We start from the raw sequence: 15,121 nt of genomic DNA on the forward strand, positions 1-15,121 counted from the left end.
TGTTTCCATGTACTTGACTTTGTGTGTGTCCGTGTGTTTGTCTTTGTGTGTGTCAGATGCAGACAGCATTGTGGCAGACATTGAGGAGCGAATGCGAGAGCGTAGGAGAACACGAGCTCGCAGAAGAGGAAAAACAGGAGAGGTGAAGAAGATTAAGAAAAGTACACACACACACACGCACACACACACACACACACACACAGGATCTCAACCTTTACCTCTGTGTTTTCAGAGCGACGACAACGAGCCCAGTGGAGAAGAGGAGAGCAGTGGTGGGCGGGAACCACAGGTCTGACCAATCAGCACGCACTTTAAAATAATTGATTGTGTTGTGTTGTGTTGTGTTGTGTTGTGTTGTGTTGTGTTGTGTTGTGTTGTGTGTCTGTGTGTATATATTATCTGTGTGTGAATCTCTTCTTCCTCTTTGTATGAGTGGGTTTATATATATTTAATCTCTAACCTGTGAAATGTGGCTGTGTTTCCCTCGTGCAGACAGACAGACACACGAGCAGCAGGTATGAGTCTGACCTCTGACCTTTCTGTGTGTTGATTTATGTGTGTGTGTGTTTGTCTCATTTTCTCCGACTTTCCTTCCTCTCAGGGCTGACTCTCTCCTGAATGACTGCATTCTCACCAGAGGAGCCGATTCCAGAGACTTCAAGAAGGTCTGAGCGCTGTGTGTGTATGTGTATGTGTGTGTGTGTGTGTGTGTGTGTGTGTGTGTGTGTCTGCACTTGTCTATTTGTGCATCTATATTTGCTGTCTGTGTGTGAGTGTGTTTGCACTTTTTTTATTTGTGTTTAGGGGCTATGCATTTGTTTATAATGTGTGTGTGTGTGTGTTTGTGTAATGTGTGTGTGTTTTAGTTGTTTGAGGAGATGTCCAGGGAGAACCGGCGTCTGCAGTCGCAGCTATCAGACACACAGAGAACGATTTCACTCACCAGAGTGGAGCTGGAGAATGCCACAAAGGTACACACACACACACACACACACACACACACACACAATCATAAATGCACATACACAATCATAATTCACACACACGTTTGTTTTTGTGAATTGTGGGGACATTACATTACACACACATTTGTTTTTGTGAATTGTGGGGACATTACATTACACACACATTTGTTTTTGTGAATTGTGGGGACATTACATTACACACACATTTGTTTTTGTGAATTGTGGGGACATTACATTACACACTTTTGTTTTTGTGAATTGTGGGGACATTACATTACACACACGTTTGTTTTTGTGAATTGTGGGGACATTACATTACACACACATTTGTTTTTGTGAATTGTGGGGACATTACACGTTTGTTTTTGTGAATTGTGGGGACATTACACGTTTGTTTCTGTGAATTGTGGGGACATTACACGTTTGTTTTTGTGAATTGTGGGGACATTACATTACACACACACGTTTGTTTTTGTGAATTGTGAGGACATTACATTACACACACGTTTGTTTTTGTGAATTGTGGGGACATTACATGTTTGTTTTTGTGAATTGTGGGGACATTACACACACGTTTGTTTTTGTAAATTGTGGGGACATTACACGTTTGTTTTTTTGAATTGTGGGGACATTACATTACACACACGTTCGTTTTTGTGAATTGTGGGGACATTACGCGTTTGTTTTTGTGAATTGTGGGGACATTACATTACACACACGTTTGTTTTTGTGAATTGTGGGGACATTACATTACACACACGTTTGTTTTTTGTGAATTGTGAGGACATTACATTTCACACGTTTGTTTTTGTGAATTGTGGGGACATTACACGTTTGTTTTTGTGAATTGTGGGGACATTACACTACACACACGTTTGTTTTTTGTGAATTGTGAGGACATTACATTTCACACACGTTTGTTTTTGTGAATTGTGGGGACATTACATTACACACACGTTTATTTTTGTAAATTGTGGGGACATTATATTACATACACGTTTGTTTTTGTGAATTGTGGGGACATTACATTACACACACGTTTATTTTTGTAAATTGTGGGGACATTATATTACATACACGTTTGTTTTTGTGAATTGTGGGGACATTACATTACACACACGTTTATTTTTGTAAATTGTGGGGACATTATATTACATACACGTTTGTTTTTGGGAATTGTGGGGACATTATATTACATACACGTTTGTTTTTGTGAATTGTGGGGGCATAACATTACACACACACACACATTTGTTTATGTGAATTGTGGGGACATAACATTACACACACACACACGTTTGTTTTTGTGGATTGTGGGGACATTACATTTCACACGTTTGTTTTTGTGAATTGTGGGGACATTACATTACACACATGTTTGTTTTTGTGAATTGTGGGGACATTATATTACACACACGTTTGTTTTTGTGAATTGTGGGGACATTACATTACACACACGTTTGTTTTTTGTGAATTATGGGGACATTACATTACACACACATTTGTTTTTGTGTTTTGTTTATATTCAACATTTTCCACTGCTGGAAAACACAATATTATTTCATATTTCATGATATAACATCACAACAAGCGCCAGAACATAAACTAAACTAAGCTTAACCTTAGCCTTGACCCTAAAACTAATTATTAATCCTCAAACTGCCCTATAAAGAAATGCCAGAAAATAAGTGGCTAAAATGTCCTTACTTCACTCTCTTTGTCTTCATTCTGATGATCTCACACACACACACACACACACACACACACACACACACACACACACACACACACAGTTTTTGAAGACAGCTGTCATTTTTTCATGTTTGAGTGACTGTACTCGAGTGCTCTAGAAAGTCTGCCATTGGTACATTTTCATGTAATATTTGTCTCTATATTTCCTGTGTGTGTGACAGAGGCAGGAGAGATTCACAGACTGCACGGCCCTGCTGGAAATGGAGAAGAAGGTGCGTTTAGTGAACATTAAAACACTTGATAAACACTCAGTTTTGCTTGTATTGATGTGTTTAATCTTGTGTCCTTCAGGAGAAGAAGATGTTGGAGAGACGAGCTGCTGAGCTGGAGGAGGAGCTAAAGGTGAGCACTGCTTTCATTGGCTCTTCCACTCGGCTGTGGATGCTGATTGGTTCAGAGGCGACTGAAGCATTTCTGTCATCTAAAGTGTTGTGAATGTAGTTCTTAGAGGAAAACAGTTCACCCAATCATTCCGTTCTTTCATTAAACACAAAAGAAGATATTTTGAAGAATGTTCAAAACCGGTCACCATTGACTTCCATAGTATTTTTTTTTACTATAGAAGTCAATGGCTACCAGTAGAAGCGTATTCAGTAGAAGAAAGAAACTCATAAAGGTTTGGAATTGCTTGAGGGAGAGAAAATACTGAGCTAATTATCATTTTTAAGTGAACTATAACTTTAATACTTGTCACACGGGTCAAACCAGACTAACCAGCTCCTGCACAGTAAGCATCAGATACAGTGTGTTCTGGCTTCACCGTCGCAAAGTGTTTTTAATGTTATGAGGGACAGGAAAAAAATGCCTCTGAGTAAACCTGTCATATCATGCCTGCTTGGGAGCGTTAAAGGGACAGTTCACCTAAAAATGTCACTTCTGTCATTGTTCATTCTCCTTTATGGGTCTGCAAACCTGCATGATGTTCTGGAGGCCATGTTGCACTGGGATTGAAAGCTTTTCCAGATCACCAATAACAAATACATAAATGAGTACACAGACTTGAAATGAAAACAATATTAACTCGATATAAAGTGATTATAATAGTTAAAAGGAGCATATATACAGTTGAAGTCAGAATTATTCGCCCCTCTGTTTATTTTTTCTCAAATTTCTATTTAACGGAGAGATTTTTTTTCAGCACATTTCTAAACATAATAGTTTCAATAACTCATTTCTATTAACTGATTTCTTTTATCTTTGCCATGATGACAGTAAATAATATTTGACTAGATGTTTTTCAAGACACTTCTATTCAGCTTAAAGTGACATTTAAAGGCTTAACTAGGTTAATTAGGTTAACTAGGCAGGTTAGGGTAATTAGGCAAGTTATTGTATAATAATGGTTTGTTCTGTAGACTATCGAAAATAAAATAAAGGGAAATAATATTGACCCTAAAATGGATTTTAAAAAATAAAAACTGCTTTTATTCTAGCCTGAATAAAACAAATAAGACTTTCTCCAGAAGAAAAAATATTATCAGACATACTGTGGAAATTTCTTCACTCTGTTAAACATTATTTGGGAAACATTTTAAAAAGAAACAAAAATTCAAAAGGGGGCTAATAATTCTGACTTCAACTGCATGTGTGTGTGTGTTTTGTTTAGTTTGTTTTAAATAAATTATTATTACTTATTACCGTTACAATTTTGCAAGTTTATGAAATACCTTTTTGTTGCCCTATCAAGGCATCTCCATATAAAATATTAGTAAAAGAGTAAATATTAGTTAATGGTTAAAAGTCGCAGTTTTGTTATATTAGTGTTTTTAATTATAATAGTGTAATTAGTCATTATTATTTTTCAAAATAATTAACATTCATAACAATTATATCATTAAATTGTTATTATTCTGTTTTATTATCTTTGCTATTTCATATTTTTGACAATTAATTTTTTTCTCAAAAAAGTTCATTAAAATACCTTTTTGTAGCTTGACAGCCCATTTCCTATTGGAAAACAGCAGCTTGCACATTTTTCAAAGAATCTACATATAAAAAATTAGTAAAGAGTAAATATTAGTAAATGGTCAACTGCAGTTTTGTTATATTATTTTTTATAATAATAATAATAATAATAATTGTATTATTTGTATTATACCTTTTTGTAGCCCTTTCATATTGGAAAACAGCAACTTGAACTTTTTTAAAATCATCTCCAAATAAAATATTAGTAAAAAGAATACACACTTAAGCGTAGCACTTTTGTTATATTTTTCTTTTTAATAATAATAATAATATCAGTTATAATAATAATTAATATTCATAACAACTAATATATAATATTATTATTATTATTAATAATATTATATTTTAATGTTAGTACTCTTAGTATTTTTTTTAACAATTCACTTTTTTCCACAAAAAAACTCTACGCAAGTCCATTAAAACACACTACCTTGACAGCCCATTTCTATTGGAAAACAGCAACATTTTTCAAAGCATCTCCATATTAAATATTCGCATAAAGAGTAAATAATAGTAAACCGTAAAAAATAGCATTTATTTTGTATTCTTCTTCATCTTAATAATACTAATAATAATTTCATAATAATTAATATTCATATTAATCATTATTATTATTGTTATTATTTTTTTCTGCAAGTTCATTAAAATACTTTTTTGTAGCTTGAAAGCTCATTTCTTATTGGAAAACAGCAGCTTGAACATTTTTCAAAGCTTCTCCTTTTGTTTTCCGTAGAGAAAAGGTGCCAGATGCCCAATTGACTATTTACTGTGAACTGTCTCTTTAAATGATGGAGGTAAAACTAACCAGATGGAGATAAAGAGCGTCTCTCCCTCTCCCTCTCTCTCTCTCTGTGTGTGTTGTGCAGGTTTTAGGAGATCTGAGAGCAGATAACCAGCGGCTGAAGGATGAAAACGGTGCTCTCATCAGAGTCATCAGCAAACTCTCCAAATAGAGGGCGAGAGAGAGAGAAAGAGAGGCCGTCCATCCCTTCCTGAGAGATGAAAAAGGGAAAAGAGGAGGAGAGCAACATCAGACGTGAGGAGGAGTGACACTGTTTTATACCACACTTCTTTTACCTTCCTGCAGGACTGTGTGTGTGTGTGTGTTTCAACTTCAGGAGCGAGGAGACGCTTCAGATTTCTCTCTTTCTCACACACACTCGTATAGGGACGCATGCACATTCCCCATAAGCGTGAGCGCACACACACAAACACACACACATTCCACGAGTCTCAGGCAGCTGAAGTCTGCAGTATTTTTGCATCTTTGCACAAACACACACACTCTTTCACGATTGAGTTTTTTGTATTCCCCCCTAAAATCCACTGAAGGTGGTCTGAAATACGATAATCCAGAAACCAGCAGCTCGACAATCATTCAGCGCTGCAGATTTACCCAAAACACACCAGGCTGCTGTTTGTCCGGCAGCCGATTACGCTATGCATCTTTGTTTTTTTTAAATAAGTGGCGTATTCCTGTGTTTTTTGTCTTTGTTTGAGTCCATCCTCGCTCCCGTTGTCGTCCGAGGGCTTTTGTTTATTGTGTAAATGTACAAATATTATTCATGCGAACTCATTACGCTAAACCGTGTAACTTGATATCAGCTTTTGTTTCTCCACGTGTTGTTTTTTCTAATATATTGAATGAATGTTGGCACTTAATAATAAAATATGAGTGTTTGTATTGATGTTATGTACTTTTTGTATCGCGCCGAGTTGTTTGATCGAAATTGAATCGCAAATCTGATTGAGAAAATCTGCAATTCTCATGCGCATCTTGTTAGGGAAGCATGGTTGTGTGAGCAGCAGTAATTCTCCTGAAAGCCAGAGGGCGCTCTTGTGCGAAAACGCCAAATATAACATGAAGAAACAACCGGAGTTGCATGATAAACAGAAGATTTAATAGTCAATAGTTCATCTAAAAATTAAAATTCTGTCATCATTTACTCTCTTTACTAGGTTCAACTTTTGTGAGTTTCTTTCTTCTGTTGACTTCCATAGTAGGAAAACCAAAGACAATGCAAGTCAATGGTTACCAGTTTCTGACTTTCGTCAAAGTATCTTCTTTTGTGTTCAACAAAAGAAAGTCAGGGGTGAACAAATAACCATTTCTTATGACCAATTTTCAGTTTTGTGTGCACTGTCCCTTTAAGAACCATGTGCATAGTATTATTATCATTAGTGATAATAATTAATATTCATAACAACAATGATTATTATGCCGTTTAGTTATAATTGCTTTTAGTATTTCTTGACAAAAAACTATACGCACGTATATAAAATACCTTTTTGTAGCCCTTTTATATTGTAAAACACCAGCTTGAACATTTTTCAAAGTATCTCCATATAAAATATTAGTAAAAAGAATAAATACTTAAGTGTAGCACTTTTGCTATATTCTGCTTCTTCTTCTTAATAATAATAGTAATATCATTCATTAATAATAATTAATATTCGTAATCATGAATATTCATAACAATTATTATTAGGGATGTAACGGTATCAGAATTTCACGGTACGGTAATACCTCGGTATGAATGTCACGGTACGGTATTTATTGAATCATTTACAGGAAAAAACAAAACTTATGAAAATACTCCAAAAAAGTGCCAAAAGTGTCAATGACATACAAATTAGCCATCTGTAAGCTTTGAAACAGGAACTTCAATTTTAATAACAAAAAATTATTAAACCATGTAAAAACAATAAAGTTTCAATTTAGTATTGTTGAAAACTCATCACATTCAACATTTAATCACACTCAGCCCATCTACCCAGATGAGAGCTCTGCTAGTCGGACTTCTCATCAAGCATCTCCCGCTGGATCTAATCTCACTATATTTATTAAACGGGATATTTCATTCATCTTGTTGTCTTTATCTAACGACATATTCCCTGACTTTGGGCATTAGAATCTATTACTTGTTCTCAGGTAACGTGTTTTGGCTGAGCGCAAAGATAAGTTAATGATTAATGTAACCACGTACATTCTGTATATTGACTGATCGCTTGCCTTTATTTCCTATAATGTATAAACTTATTGTATGTTATACTTTTAAAATGGCCATTATCGATTATTAAAACTGATACTCAGCCAAAGAGAGGGTATGTTTCGTATTTTCACTGAAATTGAAAGGAGGCAGTTGTTATCGGCTCCGTTTTGTTATAAATATCCACACAGTGAAGATGACGCTCATCTTATGCAGCACGACGCCTCAACATGTCTGCTGTCTTAAGTTGCTAATATTAAAATGAAAATAGGCAGTTCCTTAAATCATGTTTACATTTTATTGTTGATAAAGTGAAACAACGAAGCCAGGGTGATGTGAATGAAGTTATAAAGTACACTGTTCCCTTTGAAGATTTACCCGTGTCCTCGGTATAGTCTGCTTTTCCATATCAAACTGAGAAGAAGAGACTGCAGCCTTGATCAAACTTGCGAAGTCTGAACTTACAAGGAGAGGATGCAGGACTGAACAGTGCGTGTTAGGCTACTTAATATTCAGGAAAAGCCCCAATCAGAGAGGCGAACGTCTGCAGCCCCGCCTGCGTTTTCAGATGTCTCCGTTTTCCATCATCCACACTGAGACATTATCCACACATTTCGAAACGCTCCGTTTTCGGCGCTCGAGAACTCCGGCGTAGTGTGGACGGTTGGCGTAACCGTAGCAAAACTTATGCGTTTTCAAACTAAAACGCACTAGTGTAAACGGGGCCTTAGAGTTTTCCAGCTCTTTTCATCCCCGCTTCTAGCAGCACACTCCATTTCCGCATTACTGGATCTGTAGCGACAACAGACCGCAAGGGATGCAGGTCAAGCATGGGCTGATGGGTATTGTAGTTTCCGGTACCTCCCGTTCGCTTCATTCGCCTAAGCAAATTTTCTCAGAAGACCTATAGTTTTACCGAGTCATGCGACTTCGGTAATATCGAAAAAAATTAATATTGCGGTATGACGGTATTTACAATACCGTTACATCCCTAATTATTATTATTATTCTAGTTTATTGTAATTGCTTTTAGTATTTTTTAACACTTTTTTCGAAAAAAAAAAAAAAACTATATGCAACTTTATAAAATACTTTTGTAGCTTGACAGCCCATTTCCTATTGGAAAACAGCAGCTTGATCATTTTTCAAAGCATCTCCATATAAAATATTAGTTTAAATTAATATTAGTAAATAGTTATAAGTAGCAGTTTGGCTATATATTTATTCTTAATAATAATGTTAATATCATTAATAATAACAATTAATATTCATGATAATTAATATTCATAACAATAATAATTATTATTACTATTCTATTTTATTAATATTGCTTTTAGTGTTTTTTGACAACAAATTATTTGCAAAAAAAAAAACTAAACTATGAAAGTTTTAATTAAAATACCTTTTTGTAGTTTGACAGCCCATTTCCTATTGGAAAACAGCAGCTTGATCATTTTTCAAAGCATCTCCATATAAAATATTAGTAAAAAAAGCAAATATTAGTAAATAGATATAAGTAGCAGTTTTGCTATATATTTATTCTAAATAATAATGTTATTATCATTAATAATAACAATTAATATTCATGATAATTAATATTTATAATAATAATTATTATTATTACTATTCTATTTTATTAAAACTGCTTTTAGTGTTTGACAACAATTTTTTTGCAAAAAAAAAAAAAAACTACGCAAGTTTCATGAAAATACCTTTTTGTAGCTTGACTGCCCATTTCCTATTGGAAAACAGCAGCTTGAACATTTTTCAAAGCATCTCCATATAAAATATTAGTAAAACGAATACTAGTAAATAGTTAAAATTAGCATTTCATTATATTGTTATTCTTAATAACAGTAATAATAAAAGTATTAATATCATTAGTAATAATAATTAAAATTTGTATTATTGAATATTACTGAAAACAATATTATTCTATTATTGTCACGTTAGCGTGATCAAAACAGAGCAAAAACAAAAAGGTGCGGATCCAAGGGCAGATATTTATTTACAGTGAAACAAACAAACGACAAAACCAGAAACTAAAACAGAGACAAGGCTCAGAAACAAGAACTCTACAAACTAGACTTTAGCAAAAAATACAAAAACAAGATCAGGAATAACAATTCGGAATATCAGACTTACTGGAACTGGAGACAAGAGAGACGAGGTAGACAAACGACGCGATCATAAACAGAGGTGGAATGGTAGTATAAATAGTCGAGATAATCAACGGTAACACAGAACAGATGACGGGTCAGTGTAAGTGTTCCGGTGTATGCGCGTGGTATGTATGGGATTGTAGTTCTTCTGGGACGCTGTAGTGCTATCTGAGTCCTGATGCACTACAGCGCCCTCAGGTGGTCCCTGATGGATGTGACAATTATCTTAAATGAATGTTGGCGCTTAATAATAAAATATGAGTGTTTTTTTTGATGCTTTATACTTTTTGTATCGCACCGAGTTGATCGAAAATCTGCAATTCTCATGCGCATCTTGTTAGGGAAGCATGGTTGTGTGAGCAGCAGTAATTCTTCTGAAAGCCAGAGGGCGCTCTTGTGCGAAAACGCCAAATATAACATGAAGAAACAACCGGAGTTGCATGATAAACAGATTTAAAGGTATAGTTTGTCTAAAAATTTAAATTCTGTCATCATTTACTCTCTCTTTACTAGGTTCAAACCTTTGAGTTTGTTTCTTCTGTTGACTTCCATAGTAGGAAAGCCAAATACAATGCAAGTCAATGGTTACCGTTTTTTGACATTCTTCAATATATCTTCTTTTTTTGTTCAACAGAAGAAATCCATACAAGTGCATGATTACCAAGTGATGACAAAGTTTTCGGTTTTGTGTGAGCTGTCCCTTTAAGAATCAGCACAAATGCTTCTTTAATGTGTACATTTCACAAGCTCGTTCATTTGTATTATTATTACGTTATCAGGACAGCCATTTGTTCTTTCACTTGTTTAAGTTTCATTTGCTGTTGAACACAAAAGAAGATTTTTTGAAGAATGTCGGAAGCAAGCTGATAACCGGTAACCATTGACTTCCCTTGTATGAAAATCAAATACAGTGCAAGTGAATGGTTACAGGTTTCCGGCATTCTTCAACACAAATGTTGAACCAAAAAATAAATATTTTGAAGCAAGCCGAAAACCGGTAACCATTGACTTCCATTGTATGAAAATCAAATACAGTGCAAGTGAATGGTTACAGGTTTCCGGCATTCTTTAACACAAATGTTTAACCAAAAAAAAAAATATTTTGAAGCAAGCCGAAAACCGGTAACCATTGACTTCCATTGTATAAAAATCAAATACAGTGCAAGTCAATGTTTACAGGTTTCCGGCATTCTTCAACACATCTGTTAAACAAAAAAAAAAAGACATTTTGAAGCAAGCCGAAAACTGGTAACCATTGAGTTCTATTGTATGAAAACCAAATACAGTGCAAGTCAATGGTTACAGGTTTCTGGTATTCTTCAACACAAATGTTGAACCAAAAAAAAAGATATTTTAAAGCAAGCCGAAAACCGGTAACCATTGACCAGGTTTCCAACATTCTTCAACACATTTGTTGAACTTAAACCCAAAAAAGCTGAAAACCGGTAACTATTGACTTCTATTGTATGAAAACAAAGTACTATGCAAGTCAATAGTTACAGGTTTCCGACATTTATCAACACAAATGTTAAACACAAAAATAGTTATTTTAAAAAAAGGTTTAAACCTGTACTCATTGACTTTCATAGTATTTGGTTTTCATACTATGGAAGTCAATGGTTACAGGTTTCCAACATTCTTTAACACATCTTTTTGGACCCAAAAAAAAAAGATATTTTGAAGCAAGCTGAAAACCGGTAACCATTGACTTCCATTGAATGAAAACCAAATACAATACAAGTCAATGGTTACAGGTTTCCAACATTCTTCAACACATCTGTTGAACACAAAATAAAAAGATAGTTTGAAAAATGTTGGAAACTGGCAACCATTGACTTCCATTGTATAAAAATCTAATCAAATGAAAGTCAATAGTTACCCGTTTCCAACATTCTTCAAAACATCTTCTTTTGTGACCCAAACAAGTGACCGAATTACAGATTTATGTGAACTGTCCCTTTAAGAATCAGCACAAATGTGCGCAGTAAATGTCCATGTTCAAACTTTTAACGTGTACATTTCACAAGTGTGTTCATTTTTATCAGGATTACGTTATCAGGACAGCCAGCCTCTGTCTTTCTCTCATTCCCATCATTCACCAGTTCTCCCTAAAGCATGTGTGCATGTCTACCAGATGTCCCTCATCATCAGATGAAGAAAAAGAGAGGGGGAAAAAGGAGAAGAACAGCTGTAATAATGGATCCAGCATTCCCACAGAGAGAAGGACAGGAAGTTACAGTAAAGCTGGACACTGTGCAAGCTTTACAGCCATCCATTCAATGCTGACTTATTATTATGAGAGGATAACACACAAACTTGAGGGCAACGTAAACGTTATAAAGACACACGGATCAGACATTTGCCTCTCTGTTACCTCTGCAAAACACTGGATGACCCTTGAGAACGAATGCCATCCTCTCATCTGTTTGTCTCATCTACATATACACTGACAACAAGGACAGCTCCTAATAAGGTACGCCGAGCCAGTCTTGCTGTAAATATCCCTGCGGCCCGAGAGAGAGAAAGAGGAAAAGAGGGCGGAGAGGAAAAGTCTGGAGCGGATGGATTGCGGCCTTATAAGGGTAAAGCCTCTCTTTTCCCATGGTCTGGAACCCTAAATTCGGGCACAAAGCCAAAGGGGAAACGGAACAGAGTTTGGTGCCATCTAGAGGGTTTACAGAGTCATGATCGAGAGGCACATTTCCTTGAGGAAATCCAGCTCTTTCAGGACATGGAAAACTTCTTGGATGATGATGTTCATCTAGTTTGGCTTAAAGGGAGAGTTCACTCCAAAGAGAAGACTATTTACTCAATGGTTACTCATCCTCAAGTGGTTCCAAATCATCATGAGTTTATTTCTACTGTTGAACACAAATGGAGATGTTTTAAAGAATGCTGAAAACCTGTAACCATTGACTTCTATAGTAGGAAAAACTAATGGAGATATTATGAAGAATGCTGAAAACCTGTAACCATTGACTTCCATTGTAGGAAAAACAAATGAAGATAATTTAAAGAATGCTGAAAACCTGTAACCATTGACTTCTATAGTAGGAAAAACAAATAAAGATAATTTAAAGAATGCTGAAAACCTGTGGCCATTTACTTCCATAGAAGGAAAAACTAAAGAAAATAGTTTGGTAAATGCTGAAAACGGGTAAGCATTGACTTCTGTAGGAGAAAATACAAATGAAGATTTTTGATGAATTCTGAAAACCTGTAACCATTGACTTCCATAGTAGGAAAAACAAATGAAGATAATTTAAAGAATGCTGAAAACCTGTGACCATTTACTTCCATAGTAGGAAAAACTAAAGATGTTTTGAAGAATGCTGAAAAAAAAAAACATTGACTTCCATTGTAGGAAAAACTAAAGAAGATAGTTTGATGAATTCTAAAAACTGGTAACCATTGACTTCCATAATATGAAAAACGAAATAATATGTTTTGAAGAATGCTGAAAAACTGTAACTATTGACTTCCATGGTAGGAAAAACTAATAAAGATATTTTGAAGAATGCTAAAAACCTGTAACCATTGACTTCCATAGAAGGAAAAACTAAAGAAGATAGTTTGATAAATTCTGAAAACCTGTAACCATTGACTACTAATGTAGGAAACACAAATGAAGATATTTCGAAGAATGCTGAAAACCTGTAACCATTGACTTCCATGGAAGGAAAACCTAAAGAAGATAGTTTGATGAATGCTGAAAACGGGTAACCATTGACTTCTATTGTAGGAAATACAAATGAAGATATTTTGATGAATGCTGAAAACGGGTAACTATTGACTTCCATAGTACGAAAAACTAATTACGATATTTTAAAGAATGCTGGAAACCTGTAACCTTTGACTTCCATAGTATGAAAAACAAATTAATATATTTTGAAAAAAAGCTGAAAACCTGTAACTTGATTTCCATAGTAGGAAAACATATGAAGATATTTTGAAGAATACTGAAAACCTCTAACCATTGACTTTTATAGTAGGAAAACATATGAAGATATTTTGAAGAATGCTGAAAACCTGTAACCAACTTATCCAGCATATGTTTTACACAGTGGATGCCCTTCCAGGTGCAACCCATCACTGGGAAGCATTCACACGACCTTCTTGCTCACTGCGCCACCGTGCTGCCCAGGGAGAGTTCAACCAACAAAAAAAAAAAAGAAAAACATCTTAAAGAATGTAGAAAAGTCTGTATTTTTGCTACCATGGATGTCTACAGGTTTCCAACATTCCTTAAAATGTCTTCTTTGGTGTTCGACAAAAAAAGAAACGTTGGAAACACATTTACAGTACTTTTTCAACTGTTTGCTGAAGGAAATTCCTGCACTTCCAAGAAAGAAAAAAAGATTTTTGTTCAGTCAAAATGGCAATTTGTAGGTCAAGTTTGAAGGCTAATTTACCAAAATGATCCTCATATGGTGAACATTCAGACCACACATATGTTTCCCATTTGGTTATTTGGTTATATTTGTAAAACCAGGTAAAAAGGTTAGGGGAACAACTTTGTAACAATCAGTAGAAACCACAAAGAATGTTCTCCTAACCTAGTAAGCTCTATTAGTGTGAGGAAAACTTTCCTGGCTAATCAACAATAATCTTCTAGAAACAGAAACTGTGTTACAGCTAGCCAATCATATCCTTCATGAACATTTACCATGGTTTTACTACAGATATACAACCAAAAAACATGGATATTCTTATTAAACCAAGGTGACCGATAAAATTAAGCATTGTTTTATCACACTAATCATAGTTTAAACGTGGTATTTGTAGTAAAAGTATGGCTAAATGTAAAAATAACAACAACATGTCTATACACTTCTGCAGCAATAAAACCAGGGTTAATTTTTGAAAGGGTGTTGTGTCCTTTAAGTCACTATGTTAGGAGCACTCATTTCCAGAAGGCAATTCCCCTGATTTCATAAACACTTTGCTAAGTTCTTGGTAAAAGGTTTATAGCATTTGTTCAATCATGAGGGCAATTTTGAAGGCTAATTTACCCAAATTTAAACCAGCCTAGGCTGGTTGGCTGGTTTTAGAGGGGTTTTGGCCACTTCCAGGCTGGTTTCCAGCCATTTTCAGCCTGGTCTTAGCTGGTCAGGCTGGAAGATGACCAGCTAAAACCAGCTTGACCAACCTAGCCAAGCTGGGAGTCCAGTCAAAACCAGCTATATCCAGCTTAAACCATGCTGGTAAAGCTGGTTTTAGCTAGATTTGGCTGGTCATTTTCCAGCCTGACCAGCTAAGACCAGGCTGGAAATGGCTGGAAACCAGA

General features: G+C 35.2%; 1 protein-coding gene across 2 annotated transcripts in view; it reads left to right on the forward strand.

The window, feature by feature from the left end:
- The window catches only part of zmp:0000001167, a 43,443-nt gene extending 37,073 nt beyond the window's left edge, over positions 1-6,370 (forward strand). For both annotated transcript variants that reach the window (XM_002666774.8, XM_073942520.1), the window contains 8 exons: positions 57-142; positions 233-289; positions 493-515; positions 602-665; positions 867-971; positions 2,879-2,929; positions 3,009-3,059; positions 5,549-6,370. In XM_002666774.8, the coding sequence (XP_002666820.3) occupies positions 57-142; positions 233-289; positions 493-515; positions 602-665; positions 867-971; positions 2,879-2,929; positions 3,009-3,059; positions 5,549-5,635 (524 nt within the window). In that variant the 3' untranslated portion in view covers positions 5,636-6,370. The remainder of the gene's footprint in view (positions 1-56; positions 143-232; positions 290-492; positions 516-601; positions 666-866; positions 972-2,878; positions 2,930-3,008; positions 3,060-5,548) is intronic.
- The last annotated feature ends 8,751 nt before the right edge of the window (positions 6,371-15,121 follow it).

The sequence above is a fragment of the Danio rerio genome, chromosome 25 (genome assembly GCF_049306965.1).
Source record: "Danio rerio strain Tuebingen ecotype United States chromosome 25, GRCz12tu, whole genome shotgun sequence".
Lineage (NCBI taxonomy): Eukaryota > Metazoa > Chordata > Actinopteri > Cypriniformes > Danionidae > Danio > Danio rerio.